The 18,292-nt window shown below is 36.0% G+C and overlaps 1 protein-coding gene across 8 annotated transcripts in view; it reads right to left on the bottom strand.

Annotated features, from left to right (window-relative positions):
* ANK2 (ankyrin 2) overlaps positions 1-18,292 on the bottom strand; it is a 322,635-nt gene that overhangs the window by 154,245 nt on the left and 150,098 nt on the right. For all 8 annotated transcript variants that reach the window (XM_035030308.1, XM_035030300.1, XM_035030302.1 and 5 more), the window contains exons 3-4: positions 16,260-16,358; positions 14,848-14,946 (exon numbers count right to left, since the gene is read on the bottom strand). In XM_035030308.1, the coding sequence (XP_034886199.1) occupies positions 14,848-14,946; positions 16,260-16,358 (198 nt within the window). The remainder of the gene's footprint in view (positions 1-14,847; positions 14,947-16,259; positions 16,359-18,292) is intronic.

The following is an 18,292-nucleotide window of genomic DNA, read 5'->3' as shown; positions in this document are numbered from 1 at the left end:
AATGACCCAGTACCTTAAAAGCAAAAGGAAATTTGTCATCTCCCAAAGAAAAAATACTGACTGCTGTGTATAGGATCATCATATTAAGAAAATTAAGTCAATAACAATCACTGTAGGGTGTTTTTATTTTCCCCTAACAGAGTAAGATCCATAGACCTGAAATAATGATTTTTAATTAAGCCATAGTACTAATTTAATTGGTTATTGTTTTATCATTTTGAAGTTGATTAGCATAATCAGGGTCAAAGAGTTTTGATTTTCCATAATAAAATACTCAAAATAAGCTATAACTCTTTTACTTCTCTCATGTATTATTAAAAAATTTTTTTTAAATTAATGATTACCAAAAAGGTTTCCTATTTCTAACCGTCTTTGAGAAAATAAAATGCTGCTCCAGGTCTTTAAAAGCACATGTAATGTCAGAACACTAAATGGTTCATTAGGACCGACTTATGTAAAGCCACATTTATAATCCTGTCAACAGGTGCAACTAGTCAACTTAGCTTTGTTAATAAATATCAAAGGTAACCATACAACATTTCTTTATTCCCAATAACATGCATCTAGAAAGTCTCAATAGTTAATGAAATTAAGTTACTGCTTCTTTCAGCAATGTCAATCCTTTCTGCCATTTAATGATTGGAGTACTTGGTATTCCGATTTAAAAATTAAGACATAGTTGAGAGCGTGTGGACACACAAACCCATTGACACACTCCATTAGGATTCAAGCATTTTTTTTTAATTTTTCAAAGTAAAAGTTTCCTTTTCTCTGCAAAATATTTGCTATAAGTTTTTTCAGTCACTCAAAAGCGGTCAGAATTACAATGCTATTCCTACCTCTTTTCTGATATTAACAGGGATAACCAAAGTTTCATTCATATTATACTATATATATTTTACCAATAGAAATTAAAACAAGACCTAGGGATATACACAGGTTCAGTAACATTTGAGAAACAAAGTAGTTTAAGGGCAACAAAAGCCTTAGGATAGAACTTTTCCTTTACCAAGTGTGGGTTTTGGTGTGTGCTGATTTACCCTTCTCTGAGCTCTTTTAAAAGTTGCTAGGGAGTTAGAATAGTGTTGAGACCACGAAAGGAAATAGATCCATTAAAATAACCAGCCCCAGTGATATACTCAACATTTAACAGCTGCTTAACACAAGTTCTAGTTCACAACTTGCCAAAGATATAACCTCAAAGAATGAATATTGTCAATGTAATGATCCAAAAATTCACACAGAGAGCACATGAACCACTCGGTCACATGCCCAGGCTTAGTGTCCTTTGTAGCACTTTTTAAATAATTTATACCTTGAAATATAATCATATATAATCATATTCACAAAGGATTTAGGGTTATGTAAAACACTTTGTATAGAAGGGTGCCTGGGTGGCTCAGTCGGTTAAGCGTCTGCCTTCGGTTCAGGTCCTGATCTCAGGGTCCTGGGATTGAGCCCAGAGTCAGGCTCCCCGCTGAGCAAGGAGCCTGCTTCTTCCTCTCCCCTGCCCCTGTTCATGCTCTCTGTTGCTCTCACGCTCTCTCTCTCAAATGAATAAATAAAATCTTAAAAAACAAAACCACTTTGTATATATGTATAGTTAGCATATATATCCATAGTGAAGATAAGGCTATAAAAGCAGACATAAACAAACTTTGGCTGCAGAGGTCTAGTGGAGATAAGCAAAACTCAGAATGAACTAGGTGCAATAATTAAACTTTTGGATTTTGGCAGCCATGGAAATAAGGAAAATGTAATAGATGATGGGTATTGTCATATTTTTGAAAAACGGAAACTTGCTGATTGCCATCTAGAATCTTGATTTCACACAAGGGACAGAGAACACACAGAAGTTTGTTGTCTAAATGTGCCTGAGGCTGTTCCTTGGAAGAGTTCTCTTAGGCACTTACATGTCATGGAAAGAATCGTCATGGAAAGGAGAGAGAGTTCTTTTTTTTTTTTTTTTAAGATTTTATTTATTTATTTATTGGAGAGCGAGCGAGAGAGAAACAGCGTGAGAGGGGAGAGAGTCAGAGGGAGAAGCAGGCTCCCCGCTGAGCCGGGAGCCCGATGTGGGACTCGATCCCAGGACCCTGGGATCATGACCTGAGCCGAAGGCAGTCGCTTAACCAACTGAGCCACCCAGGCGCCCCGGAGAGAGAGTTCTTATCCAGGAAAATAAACTCTAAATAGAATCTGAGGTGGCCAGGTTGATTCATGCTGCTCCTGAAAACTGTGTGACATATCCTTACTGAGACAGAGGCTAACTCCAACCTACAGGTACCTATAGCAACATTTTCCTTTAAAGTGTTTGATCTGCTTTAAAAAGCTGGGTGCAGAGCCCTTGATCTCAAAATAGAGAAACTACAATTTGTACCCAAATAATTCTGAGGGAAGATGTTACCCCTCAAAGCTCACCCATAAAAATACGTAAGTATGCCGTATATACTCTTTATCCTCCCATTAAAAATTCTAAACAAAAATATTTTTTGATAGTTCTGCCTGGATAAATTGTCTCCAAAATGTACCCAGACACAACCAACGAGGCTGATCTGTCAGATGTGTTTTCTGGAGCATGCATGCCCACAACAATTGTCATGTCCGCTGAGATAGCAATTATTATTATGCATTCAAATGGTGATATTTTAACAGCTCTAACTGCAAAAAGGAATAGTTCCTCGTTTGTGTTCTTAAGGTATCGTCATTGCCATTGAACAGAATTCTTATCTTTTCTTGGTAGCAAGTGAATATTTACTAAATCATGTAAGTACAGCATCAGGTTGCTTAGACAGAAGCACCTTTAAAGGTCTAAAATTAGAATTTAATCCATCAGTAGATAGTTCTTCACTTTTCTGATGGTAAAAACTGCACTATTTGAGAAAGCTTATCTTGTCTGAAATTGCTGATGGTATCTGATAGCTTGGCCTCAGTTTCTAACTATAAAATCAGAAAGTGACAAAAAATTGGTAAACAGCTTATGAAAATTTACATTGTTTTAACAACTTTCTCCATACATTGAAAGATTATGACAAATATTAGTAATGAGATAGTTTGGCCAAAAATTCCCTGCTTCTCATGTAATGCAATACAGTAAGAGGCGGGGACTTGAAATATACTAAGAAAACATAGGGAGAGTAGACTGGTTTAATAGTTGAAATAGAAAATATAAGGATTTTTCTAAGTAAAGCAATCCTTTATCTTCAGCCTTCAAAATGTGTTTTTCATGTGTAAGAGATGAAGAACAGCTTATTCCTTTATTAAACCATATTTAAGTAAATTTGTTAAATAAATACTGGGATTAAAAACAGAAGTTATGTTAAATAACAGAAAATAAAAAGATTATTAGAAGAGAAAACACAAAACACACAAGAAAAGTGATGCTTTTAAATTTGGATGTTTTAACGACCAAAAGTTAATAAAGCAGAGACTGTTCCGTTGCATCCCCAGTGGGTAGAACAACAGTGCTTGGCATATGGTATGTGTTCAATGAATATAGTCATTTTTCTTTCTTGTTCTTTGTAGCAAGTGCTTTTTCTAATCATTCAGCTGCATGTCCTTTGTTCCAAACCTATGCTATATCAAGGACAAGTTACATATTTCTATCACTAAAGATGAAATTTCTGTACAATCTTTTCTCTACCACCACCTCCAGAACATAATGATTTCTCAGCTCCAATAGACAATCAGCCAAAATAACAGATTAACTAATTAAAATTTAACCTGATTTAACTTACACTCTAAACCATGTATTACTTATTCAATAATTTAAGTAGCTAAACCATTATATCTAATAATTAAGATAAAAGCTAACATTTGTATTACATTTATTATAGACCAGGCACTGTTCTAGCGCTCACAGGTATTAACCCATTTAATCTTCATATTTACCCTGTGCAGTAAATACTAGTATCTCTATTTTACAGATGAGGAAATGGAGTCATTGAGAGGTTAGGTAAAAAGCCCAGGGTAACACAAATACTAGGTGATAGGGTAGGGTTCCTAACCACTATAGAATCTCTCATGAAGTCTGTATTTCTGCATGTAGTATGCCTGGATTACTTAAACATATTTTATTGCCTTTCTTTTCTTATTCTGGAGTGGAATTTGCCCTGCTTCCGTGTTTGTCTCCACTTAGTGATGTCTTTATTTTGCTCTCCTGAAAAGATGTACCTTTGTTGATTTGCATTTAATGTCAAGGTGTTATTCGACTGCTTGTATTTACTGTTATTCATATCTTCAAGTCAATTTACGTTATTTAAACTTAAAATTTTAAAGGATTACAATATAAAATACTGTACCAGGTTATGTTCAGACAGACAGTTAATAAATATCTTTTGATGACATTTGGTTCACATGTGTTTCAGTTCCTAAAAATCCAAAATTTTAAATTTGCAAACCAAACATACATACTTTCAGTATGATTTTGTGACCTTTTAAAATCATTAGATATTTCAACTTTTAGGCTGAAGAAAATCTTAGCCAAAGACCATGAAAGTGCAAGTCTGTGATGTGCATGGGATAGAATTACGCAGGCAGTAGGCCTTTAATAAATTAGTTAATGTAAAAATATCTTAGTTGATTGGCAGATTCTTTTGGGTTATCTAAATAATCATATATTCTATATAAAACAACATTTTTGTCTTTTCCTTTTCCTTTTCCATTCATATTCTTATCTTATTACATTGGCTAGGGCTTGAACACGATGTTGATAGCATCACTAACAAGAATCCTTTTCTTGTTCCTGGCTTTAATGTGAATACTTCTAATATCTTATCAGTCTAAGTATTTTTGCAACGCTTTTTATATATTTCCTTGGGAAGTAGCCTGATATTCCTGATATTTAAGTTATTAAAAATACATTTTAATCTATTAATTTGAATGCATATTAAATACATCATTTAAAATAATATTAAAATATTGGGCACAAAAATGTCTGTAATAGAGAACTAAAATGACCCATAAAGTTACTACCATTAGTCCTGAAAAGTGGTAATTGCCCAAATAAAAAATGTAGAATGGTACTTCATATTTAAAGAAAACCAGCCCAGATCTATCAAGATCATCAGTTGTTTCTTAAACAGCAATTTAAAATTGTTTTTCCACAACTTCAACTTGTACACTAGCTTCATTATCTTGTTCTAAGGTATGCTAATACTATATTTTAGACACTTCAAAAATCTTTTTACTATTTTACCCTAAGTAAATATAAACAATACTTTTTTGGTTTATGATATTCTAGGTAGAATTTCCCACATTTGGGATTACTCTCTGAAAGTGATTTTCAAAAATAATACTTGGTTAAAACCACATTTTGTTAGTTGTACTTCAATTTTTACCACCCAGCATAGATACCTGAGATGAGAAGTCTCCTATTCTGTCCATTAATCTGAAGCTGCATATGTCTCTAGGTAAAATCAATGTCTATATTCTAAATGTCCTCACTGCTGAATTACTTAAACCTATTAAGTTACTATTGCCTCTGTGTTTAGGATAATGCAATTTCATGCACCCAAACTGACACTGTTCCAAAAAGCAGGTGAAAAAACCCAGTCATAGGAGCTCTAGATTTCATTTGTAGTAGCAACCTCTTAACCTACACCAAGGAGCTGTCTTGGTTGCTATTTCCTCTGTGCTACAGGGAGCAGGGGACATGCAGAGTGGTGCTCTTGCATAAATGAGCTATCACTGGATCTATTAACAATGACATTCATTGAGCTCTTACGCCAGGCATTGTTCTAAGTGCTCTACATGGACTAACTAATTCAATTCTCATAACCTCGATGAGGGAGGTTCTATTATGATGATGCCCCTTTTATAGTTCTCCAAACTGCACCAGGGGGATCTTTTCAAAATCCCCATCTCATCTTTTTCTACCTCCCACCTCTACCGCCTTACTGGGCTTAGGATAAACATCTTAAAACAAAATCCTTAATACGGCTCACAGAGTCCTGCAGGATCTGATTTTGTCTCTCAGTCTCCCCTATACCCCATTTCCCTTTCATGTTTCAGCTCCCAGATTTCTTTTAGGCTCTTGCCTGTACTATTTCATTCTCCCATAGCACACTGCATCTCTGCTTCCCCTGATCTTTATGTTAATTCCTTTTTGTAAGAGAACAGTTCCTGGAGGGCATTATGCTAAGTGAAATAAACCAGACAGAGAAAGATAAATACTGCATGGTATCACTTATATGTGGAATCTATTTTTTTAAGAATTGAACTCACAGGAACAGAAAGTACAAAAATGGTTCTCAGGGGCTGGGGACATGGGGTGAGGGAAATAGGGGGAGGCTGGTAAAAGTATACAAACTTTCAGTTATAGGATGAGTAAGTTCTGAGAACCTAATGTATAACATGATGACTATATAGTTGGTAACACTGTACTGTACAACTGAAATTTGCTACAGGAGAACTTAAATGTTCTCATGGGGGAGGGGGAAGTGAAATAAAGATACAGGTGAGGCCATGAACATGTTAATGAACCTGGCTTCCTTTTACAATGCATACATACATCAAATCACCACACTGTACACTTCAAATGCCTTACAATTTTGTCAATTATACTTCACCGAAGCGGAAAAAAATAGATTTAAAAAATAAAATTGTCTATGAGTTAAAAAAAAACAACAGAAAGCAATTCAGCCATCACTCCCTCAGGTCTCCCCCACTCCCAACCCCATCTTTGCATCTCTAGCAAACATCAGCAAGCACGCGCTGAATACACAAATACCTGCTGAGTGAGGGAGGGGGCGGGGGAGGGAGTGAATGATTACTCCCAACAATTTTCTATTGGCAAGTTTTATTTAGTTTAGTTAGTGTCATGTTTTCACAGTTTTTGTTTTGTTTTGTGATCTTTGCCTGGAAGGATCATTGCTTTGAGGTCTTCCTAGCATCTTAGCTGCTGTGGTACATATACACTGTGCTGTAAGATCTGAGGTAGGAAGTGCTACAACACTATTTAACTATTCGCTGCCCAAGGTGCCGATCCTCCATTTTAACTCTGAGGGATAGAAAAAGAAGGGTCTTCTGTATGAAATGTGAACGTGATTTCTATTAAGAGAAATGTAGAGCCATCTTAGCCATTTTATTCTTGTCCCTATAAGCCTTACCTTTCTACAAATGTAGTTCCTTTAAAATACAATAATAGTGGGGCGCCTGGGTGGCTCAGTTGTTAAGCGTCTGCCTTCCGGCTCAGGTCATGATCCCAGAGTCCTGGGATCGAGCCCCGCATCGGGCTCCCTGCCCTGCGGGGAGCCTGCTTCTCCCTCTCCCACTCCCCCTGCTTGTGTTCCCTCTCTTGCTGTGTCTCTGTCAAATAAATAAATAAAATCTTTTAAAAAAAAATACAATAATAGTGGACATGGATAGGCTTCTGAAGTGATAAATAAATGGGACATCTACCATAGATTTAGATTCAATGATGTTTATGTCTTACTTCATTCAAATATCAGGACACACTGTCAACGAGCATTCAACCTTTCACACCACCTGTCCCCAGATAAATGAACTTAGAAAGACAAAATACGCATGTATTAATTTTCTTTCAAAACTGGAAAATTGCTTTATTTTATTGCAAATGAAAATATTATCATGTCGTTTCAGATGTGTGTATGTGTGTCTGTGAACAGACTAGTACTTTTAATGTTGAAATTCTACTCGAATGTGAGATAATAATTCCATTTTATGCAAAATTTTAAAGATGTCAATTCTCATCATTTCTCTAAACATATCAGAGAATGCGGAATTGGAGAAAGCATACTTCCTTTGTTTAACCTGGAATGCTGAGGAACACAGATGCACTTGCAAATGTGTAATCACCCAATAAACTGATCTTCAGAGTCAAAAAGGCTCTGTAACACAAACATGATTAGACTTTATTTTATTAGCTTTTAGTGCCCTAAGTTCTTTCTTATCCCTGGTCAAATGCAAGTACCTGCTTTCACCTTAACTTCAGAGAATTTATGTTACAATAATTTTCTTAATTAAAATAACCAAGATCCTTATTAAGAAAGAACCATATGTATATATTTGGAGAAAAAAAAAGCTGAAAACAAAACAATTTTTTTTGACTCTGTGATCCTGATCCCATTTTATGCTGTGTGTGTGTGTGTGTGTGTGTGTGTGTGTGTGACTGAATGGAATGTTCCATTATGAGTTTTTGTTTTGAGAGCCAGGGATGGCTCCATGGCCATATGGAAGCAATTCAGTGTAATGGGTATGCCAGCCAACTGTGTAGGTTTTCTTCCTCTTCACAGCCCAATTCAAATTACTTGTGACAGTGGGTGAGGGCCAATGAAGAAAAAAAACTATTGGAAGCTACACCTGCACAAGATAGTGGACATACGCGCCCCTTAAATTCTGGGGGTATAATTAATGGTCATGTAATCCTGCAACTGGCATTAATGGTCATGGTCTAAAAATCTAAAAGCTAAATAAGTCTAATTGTGTAGTGTTACAAATAGGAAAGTCTTCTTTTTGGAATGAAATTTCCAGGATTGAAAGAACAAAGAGTAGTGAACATAAATAAGCAAAAGGATTCAAGAAAAATAGAAGTAAATTTTCAGTATAATATGGTATAAAGAATACCAAATCAGAATATGTTATTTGGACTCACTCACCAATAAAAGAAGATGAAAAGAAAAAAAAAAAAACTGTTTCTGGAATCCTCATGATATTGAAACACAAGAAATTCCAAAAAAAAAAAAAAAGCAGAATAATGCAAACATTAATAAGAAAAATGTATCAAAAAGACAACACAAACTAAACTTCAGAAAGTATATTTAAGTCTTCCATTGTGTTAAGAATTGTGTTTGGTAAAAGAACACTCTAAGAGAATGGATGATTGAGTGAAAAAGTCCCAACTGTGGATAGGTGTCCCAGCGTACATGAATCCCTCTTACTTGCCAATGCCCACCTTTTGCAGAATGCTTTCAGCTATTCCCAGCATCTGAGCAATTAGACCCGGAAAGAATGGGTTGCATCTAAGCCAGGGACCTGACTCTTGTGGGAGCTAAGTAACATCGTGAACCTCCCCCAGAAGAGGCAGAAATTGTAGAGAAAGCTTAAAAGGAACCAGTGAACTATGTAGATTATTGGAAGGATGGTGTCCATTCCAAATGGCCCTGGGTTTGTGATTCCATCACTAATGTGGTACAAGAGCTTAGATTTCCTGCTTGTGCCTCAATTTTCCTTATATCCAAACGAGAGTAATTGTTGCTAATTCACATCATTGTAAAGATAAAATGAGATCAAATAACACATAAAAATACACTTTAAAATTAAGAGGCTGAGCATAAGGTATTACTATGGGGTTGTAATTTGGTGGCATCTGGAATCTATTCCAACCCACACTTAGCTCCCTGAACACATACTTCCACATACTTCTTAAAAGAGTCTTCTGGGAATTTCTGGTCCACCCTTTCTTCTAATGAAATCACATTTTCCTTTCTCTCTATAACTATCATGGAACTCAAACATACCAGGCCCCATTATATAAGGTAAAAGTCAGAAAGCTATGGTTGACAAATTTTACTGTACCCATGTTCTACGATTTCAATTAGTTTCTGCTGTATGGAGATATTACATATTCTAGAATCCAATGTGCTTTTTTTTTTATTATTGTAGTCAAATCATAAACCAGCTTGCTATGTAAGAACAAAAAAAAAAAACCCAAATAGATATTTTTAAAGTAACTATTTTATTACAAGGGACATTTTGATTTTAATGATTTTACATTAGAAAATATAATAAAAATCTGAAGGAAAAATAGTCTTGTGTGAGAAACAAAAAGTCACTTTTTATTGTAGAGAAAATTAAAGAGGGGAAATTTCTTGGGCCAGATTTCCTTGGCAGCAACAACAAAATCTCTTCATGTTTTGAACATTTTTGCAGAGCTATAGCATTTATAGTTCACAAAAAACACTAAGGGGAAATCTTTCACCTTAAACCTTCCGCATGGATGCTACTTCAGGAAAATCTGCTTACTTGGACCTTAATAGGGTTTGGGCCAGAAGAAAAAAGAATTATAAAAACTGTTCTATGGGGTCTATAGTGAACGTACAACTGTTATAGGAGCTATGAAAAGCAGCTTTGTCCAGGGATGAAGATTGTGAGCAAGTAAATGAATTATCTTTGTCTCAGTCTGTCATTGATAATGACAGAGTAAATGAAGATCAAGATAATGTACACAAGGCGCTGGAGATAGTGCCTGGCAGTCAATGTTATTTATTGTACTATTATTAATATCTACTGTGAAGAATGATTGGAATACACAACGAAGCTTATTCTTACACAGGAAGAATATACATGCATATGTTTAGCCTCCAGTCCATATATGTGCAAGGAATTACGTCAAATCCTAAAAATATAAAGCAATGTGAGAAAAATGATCTGCTCCCAAGAAATGTACCACCTTGCAGAAACTGTAGATATACATTACAAAAAATAAACCTGAGGTAGGCAAATATCATCAGGCAAAAAGTGCTACAAAAATTTAAAGGAACTCATCATCACTCTGACAGTCTTTTTAAAATTTTTTTCAAAGTTTCCTTTATAATATATAATTTGAACAATGTTTTTAAAAGTCGTATCTGTGGGGCATCTGGGTGGCTCAGCTGGTTAAATGTCCAACTCTTGGTTTCAGCTCAGGTCATGATCTCAGCGTCGTGAGATCCAGCCCCACACTGGGCTCCACACTCAGCACAGAGCCTGCTTGAGGTTCTCTCCCTCTCCCTCTGCCACTCCCACTCATGCACGTTTTGTCTCTCTCTCTCCCCAAAATAAATAAGTAAAATCTTAAATAAATTAATTAATTAAAGTTGTATCTCTGAGTCTAATAGGTTTATGGAGTATAAAAGTGACAAATAAATGCCAGTACAAATAGCTAGGAAGCATCCTAGCATTACTTATGTAGGACGGTTTAGAAGATGTTAATATGCCTAGTAAAGATTATCTGAGAGTAGAGATTGTCAGAAAGCAAGCAACCATCCTCAATGCAAATAGCATTCCTGCAATCATTGTAATTTGACTTCCAGCCCCATTATTCCACCAAAACAGCTTTCATGGAGGTCTTAATGAGATCTCCATGCCACCAAATCCAGGAGAGCAAAGAACCAAGCCAGAGAGCTACATGGTCTGAGCAGTATTTAAAATCATACTGAGAACTGACTCAGTTGAGACCATACTGCCACCACTGCTGAGCATAGAAACTTAAACATTGGTTGATGGTTATTTTACTGATCACATAATTCTACTTAAAATGCTTAAATTGCTTCTGCTGGTATTCTGGAATTCTTCATGAGTTAAGGACTGTGCCTACTGAAATTGGCACTGTGTTATGTGAAGGTAAGCCTCCCATGGATTTTACACTTTAGGTAGAGAATGCAGAAAAATCCACAGATGTATACCTCTCCATAACCTATGAGCCCTGTAAATGTTTACTGAACACTTATTCCTTTGAGCTTCTTAATTTAATAATCTTAGTGGCCCATTTCCAAATAACTCAGAAGTTTGTCAAAGGCAAAATACTATGCAGCTATCAACATTCCCATAATAACAGACTATCCTGAATTTGCCTTGCATTATGTTCTTGGAAAGATATAGAAGGATAATTTGAGTATAAAATTCAGAATTTATCTTGAGCATTTGGCATTCCTATGACCCTTTTCTGATTCTACCATGAGCATGGTCCTACCCATCCACCTGAGGTCCATTGTCGCCATGTAAGAAATCTGTATCTTAAACAAGACAGGACTAATGAGAATCAGGCATGAAGCACTCATAACCTCTTTCAATGGCCCTTGAAACCATGCCTTTGAGACTTGTTCACACATAGGAACAAAATAATCAACCTGTTTTATATAAATTCCTGTATCTTAATTTCAATCATTAAATTATATTTTAAGCAATATTTTTTGTTAATTGGTAGTGAAGGCCACCTAAATTCAATATAGTAAATAATGTCATAGGGCTTATCAAATCACTTAGTGATTTAGAAAAACACCCTAAATTTTAATTAATTTTTCTCCCTCTAAAACTTTCTCACAAAATAAAAATCAGTTTGAAGCTATTTGTCAGGATTCCCTACAATATATAAATCTTAAATTGAGCTAATTACAGTACAAATAAAGATTACTTTAATCTCTTAATGACAATATAAATCTTCCTGTAGGATCTGTTATATAAACTGGCATGATTATGACTATACAGAATGAGCTCATTGACTCTTGAAAGCAAATTACCAATTGAATGGTTTTAGCTTGTTCTCTTTGAAAAATCTCCAAAGCATATAAATTTCCAATAATCACAGTATAATGACTGATAGAACTTTTAACAAGCATTTATCTTGCAGTATTTGCTACCTGTCAACTTTTACGAAATCACAATGTTCAACCAGTCATTTTGAGAAAAGTAACTAAGCTCTTTTTATAGATACTAACAGCACTAACAGTTAGCAGGTGAACTTTCCATTAAAAGAAACCTATGGGCATTTGAACTTGACCAGGCTTTCGTTTCCATGCTTCTTAAGTACACAAACGCCTTCTTTTTTTGAAGATTTTATTTATTTATTTGACAGAGACACAGCGAGAGAGGGAACACAAGCAGGGGGAGTGGGAGAGGGAGAAGCAGGCTTCCCACTGAGCAGGGAGCCCGAAGTGGGGCTCGATCCCAGGACCCTGGGATCATGACCTGAGCCGAAGGCAGACGCTTAACAACTGAGCCACCCAGGCACCCCAGTACACAAACTCTTGATTTACGCAGGTGGTTAGGTCTATAGTTAGTGAATCTTACTGCAATGTCCTTATGCCCAGTTTTCTCTTACATTCTCTAAAGCAGGGGTTCTCAAAGTGTTCCTGAACCAGCAGTGTCAGCATTATGTGAGCACTTGGGAGAAATGAAAATTCTCAGGTCCCATGCCAGAACAGAATCAGAAACTCTGAGGTTGGGGCGCCTGGGTGGCTCAGTTGGTTGGGCAACTGCCTTCGGCTCAGGTCATGATCCTGGAGTCCCGGGATCAGTCCCGCATCCGGCTCCCTGCTCGGCAGGGAGTCTGCTTCTCCCTCTGACCCTCCTCCCTCTCATGCTCTCTGTCTCTCATTCTCTCTGTCTCAAATAAATAAATAAAATTAAAAAAAAAAAAAAGAAACTCTGAGGTTGGGCCGAGAATCATGGGTTTCAACAAGCCCTGCAGGTGATTATGAGGCCACTAAAATTTGAAAACCTTTGCTCTAGAGGAAAAAGATGTTCTCTTGCTATTCTAAAGAAAAGGTTTTAATCCCTTACGTTAGAGCAGTAAAATCTTTTGCAAGTCCTCTGTCTCTAAGCCCAAGATGCCATTATACTTTATAGAATATATGGGAATTCTTTACAGATGGTACCAATTGTACAAATTTTTTTCATTTAGGGGCACCTTGGTGGCTCAGTCGGTTAAGCGTCTACCTTCAGCTCAGGGCATGATCCTGAGTTAGCCTCCCTGCTCAGCGGGGAGTCTGCTTCTCCCTCTACCTCCGCCCCTCCCCTCTCTCTTGCGCGCGTGCTCTCTCTCACTCTTTTCGTCTCTCAAATAAATAACTCTTTAAAACAAAAATTGTTCATTTAGTGAAGTTTTTAGAATATGGCATATTTTTAACAAAGGTTAAAATAGAGGTGTAATTTGGGTTTTAAAAGAAAAATGTGGTTATTTAAATAGTATGCTATTATAGAAATAAAAATAAATAATGTCCTGTCATGATTTCAACAGGTTCTTCCCTATAATCAAAGTCAAAGAAAATAGGGCTGATTCAAACTTTTGCCCTGTAGTGTTTTTTTTTTTTTTAAAGATTTTATTTATTTATTTGTGAGAGACAGAGCGAGAGAGAAAGGCAGAGGGAGAAGCAGGCTCCCAAGGAGCAGGGAGCCCGATGCGGGACTTGATCCCAGGACCCTGAGATCATGACCTGAGCCGAAGGCAGACGTTTAACCATCTGAGCCACCCAGGCGCCCTGCCCTGTAGTGTTTTATGAGTCCAGGACTTGTGCCATTTATACCTCTAGAACCATGTCTACGTGATCAATGAACGAACTTTATAAATAGGTAGAGACATTCCTACACAAAGGCCTTCAAAAGCAAGCTGGTGAGATCATCCCAGAAATTAGAGAGGAACTGGTTTATTTTGCCAATAGCCCCTGTGGCATGGCCTGTGATCTCAGAAAGGCTAAAGACTTTAAAAAAAGAGAGAGAAGAAATGAAATCATAAAGATATACACCTCAGTGTCTACATAGATACGGAATAGATATCAAGAGTAAAGCTTTGGGCAAAGCAATATTTTTTCACTCAGGAAATAAGGATCCAGTTTATTGTTATTACATGCATCATAAGGCTGTGGGTCACGAATTTTCCTGGCTCCTTCAGGAGGTTTTTAGAGTCTGTATTTGGGGTGTGAGGTAATTAGTGTGATTCCCACTTCATAGCAGATTTCCTACTGGAATGCTAATCTTCTGAGAATGTTTAAAATTTAAGGAGAGAAAATACTTTTATAGCGCAACATAGAACCTGCATGAATAATTCATATTTCACAGATGTCACTGTCATTGTGGAAAAAAACCACTTTATATTCTTTTTTAATGCACTTAGAGCAAATGAGAGACCACCGTTGTCAAATTTTCAGTTATATTAAGAGGGAGATCATGATACATCAAAGAAGTAAGAAATACTGTTGCATGAGTTAATAAAATAATTGGCTGAAATAAATAACAGAAGTATTTATAGTAAATCTATCTACCCAACAGCTGGCTCAACCCATTAAATCAGTTTCACAAAGCTGTTCTAATTTGAATTCATTTGCACAAGAGAAAACCTGAATGTAATACCTGAGACTGGGCATTAATATTGGCTCCTTCCTTAACAAGAACTTTGACAACTTCTGCTTGTCCTGCCAAAGATGCAATGTGAAGAGCAGTGTTTCCCTTCTGTTTTGGAGAAACAGAATAGAAAATGTTAGAGGTTTCCAAATTTTGTAGAAATCAAATGTACAGGCACTTTAAATTTTGCTGATCAGTTCAACTGGTTAAAGTCTGTCATTCTATCAAGATAGTAGCCCACCTTGGGAAGGGATAATGGTCTGCCATCAAAACACTGAGCCTCCCATAACAGTGTTTTCCTTTTCTAGCCTTCACAATTCTGGTGAGGGGTGTAAGAAGAAAGACTCAGTTCTTATTGAATCAAATTTGGGATTTGTGTGCATGTGCGTGTGTGTGACAATTTGTTGTCTATGGTAAACTTGTATTTTAACTTTTCTTTGGAATTGCCAGAGAGCTTTTGTTTTTGTTTTTAAATTTCCACTAGAATCGCTGTCTATTGTGAGCAGGGCCAGCCTACATTTTGGCAACTATGCCTGCATGAGGTGTTAGAAATCCAGCTTAACTGGCCATATTCCTCATTTATTCACTCTTTACTCTATCCCTGATCAGAATAATGCCCCAGATGGAGGCTTGAGGGCCTGCAGCCTCTCTGCATCTCTCACAACCATATTGTCACACTCCAGCTCTGGTCAGCAGGCTTGATTCTGACTGGCTACTGTTTTTCTCCAAATTAAAACTTTACCTTCTAAAGCCAAAGATTTGTCACCACTGATGATATTTTTAAAAAATATCTCGTTTCTGAAATGATTCCCCAAAGACAAGGTTCAAATATATTTTAGTAAAACAAGTACCAACCAAAAAACACCAGCTTCTAGTATATCAAACATCTTGAACAGTTCCTTAAAAATGAGTCCAATTTCTCTACCTACACACATTATAGTGACAAAATCTAATTTTCCCAATTATTCAATCCATGATCCAAAATCTCTTTTCCATTACAGTATAAAAGATTCTGTATATTCTCTTAACAAGTTAAACGAATATACTAAAAGATCCAACAACTTAATTAAAGCATGAAAATTACTTGTCCATTTCCACTGAGAAGTTTACTGCATCAATTTACTTTTTTAAATGAATTAACCTTAGGAAAATAGATGCTACTGTCTACAGAGGATTATATCAAGCTACTCTCTCTGGGAACCAAAGAAAAAAGAAAAAATATTAGAAACCAGGTGCATAGAATTCTTTAGTCTCATGTTTGATAAATCCCTAAATGAACCAATTCCAACTCTCTGTAAAGTTCAGTAATAACAGTTTCAATTTCAGTTCTGCATTGTGAAGAATCTTGGTGTCCCAGCAAATCTCTGCAACTTTAAATCATTTCCTCTGTTCCAAATAAATTCTCCCAGCATGAATATTACCTTAGTGGCAGAATCCACAGAGGACCCTCTTCCCAGCAGCTCCTGAACCAGGCCCACGTGGCCCTCCTTGGCAGCCAGGTGGAGAGCATTGAGTCCATTCTGCAAGGAGAAGCAAACAAGACTTCAGAAGGAGAATAATGACTGTGGACAGGAGCTGATTTTTAAGCATGGATCTAACCCAGAGACTAGACAGACTCTAGCCTCTTGGTTGTACTTTTTCCTTTTGCATTAGCTTTAAGCTATTAAGTTCAGAGAGACGAATTTCCAGTATTCTTGCTTCAGAGAAGCAAAGAGGTAAATTTCATTAGAAATGTGGATTTGGCAAATTTATCCCAACAAAGTGGGGGGGGGGGATTTCTTTTTTTTAACTAAGAAATATCTAAATACTTTTCTAATGAGAAAAACAAACAAACAAAAACGAGCAACGCTGTATCATGTGTTGCACCAGCCAGAAATAAAATTCTTTCCAGTTTCTAGAACACTGAGTTTAAATAAATCTTACTTTTTAACAAAGGGGAAGGAAACGTCTTTTTCATAAAAAGTGATTAAAAAGCCATAGGACAATTCTAAGGTAAAACAACTTTGCAATAACAACATTGTACTTAAAAGACATTTAGCACCATATCACTAATTTGCCTTTAGGTTTTTTTCCCAAAAATTTAAAATTTATCTGATAGATAGTACTGTAATATCTGATTCACATCTATCTAAATTCCTGAAAAACTATTCACCATAGCACTGAAAAAAACTCATTGACAATTTTACTAAATATGTTATCTATATACATTATATTGATCTCCCCCAGAAATGACTTAACCAGTCAGTCAGGAATTCTCTGATCAGTACCAATGAGGTAATCTGTCACATGGGCCTTCTCCATTCCCCAAAGGAAGATGAGGTAACCTGAATGATTAGACCCCCTGCTTTTTCCCTAAGGGAAAGTGACCTTGCCTGGAACATTTCTTTTGCTAAGAATTTTCTTGCCCCACCTTCCTTCCTATAAAAACCTTCCATTTAGTACCACTCCTTAGAGCTCCCCCCTACTTGATAGATGGGATACCGCCCCTTTCATTAATTGTTTAATAAAGCTTAATTAGATCTTCAAATCTACTCAGTTGAATTTTGTTTTTTAACACATATAAGGAAACCAAATACATATACAAATTGCTAGATGATAAATTTCCTGTTTGCGGTCACTGTATATCTTATACTGAATGATTTTCTTATGGAAAGCATTCAGGCTTTAATATTTGGTTCAAAAACAAAGTAATATTTGTTTTTCTTCTTTGCAAAACACGGTCCTGGCTTTTCAACATTTCACTTTGAGTAACCGATATAGTCGTACTATCAATACATGCATGTCATGGTTTCCATATATTACTGGCACAAAATAATAAGAATTAAAGTACTTTCAAAATTTGTTATTCCTAGATATTTTAGCAAATGAATCAACAATATAACAGAAACTTGAAAAAGATAGTTTTAGGACTCCTGTGTTCTATCAGCATGCAAATAATGTTAACTGTGTTAACTATACACAAATGATTCAACAAATAAAAATTGTTTTCCACTCCCTTTACCAGATCAAAGTTGTTTTCTGAGTTACTCAACACCCAGTCACTTCGGTAACAGGAAGTACTTAATTTAAATAGAAGTAAACTACTTCACACATAATAAACTCATTCTGACACAATGAAGGGAAAGCAGTGTGATCATGGGACAGGGATTTTTAAGGAGATAATTAACCCGATATTTTAGAGCCTTTAACTTTACTGATATCTTTTTATTCTACATATTTTTCAGCATGACATTTGATTAGTTTTCCTAAGTTGCTCACAGGAAGAAATCTTTTACTCTGTGTCATGAGCCATTACATAAATGTTTTTCGAGTTGGGTCTGTTACTTCAGTCAGTAAGAAACAAATGTTCCAGTCACTGGGAGTCATTAGATTGCCTAGCAAACTAATATTTATTTCTTTTTAAAGATTTTATTTATTTATTTATTTATTTATTTATTTATTTATTTATTTATTT

Source organism: Mirounga leonina, unplaced genomic scaffold (genome assembly GCF_011800145.1).
Source record: "Mirounga leonina isolate KUSES-001 unplaced genomic scaffold, KU_Mleo_1.0 Mir_357, whole genome shotgun sequence".
NCBI lineage: Eukaryota > Metazoa > Chordata > Mammalia > Carnivora > Phocidae > Mirounga > Mirounga leonina.
The sequence above is the reverse complement of the archived record's forward strand: the minus strand, read 5'-3'. Positions and strand labels throughout refer to the sequence as shown.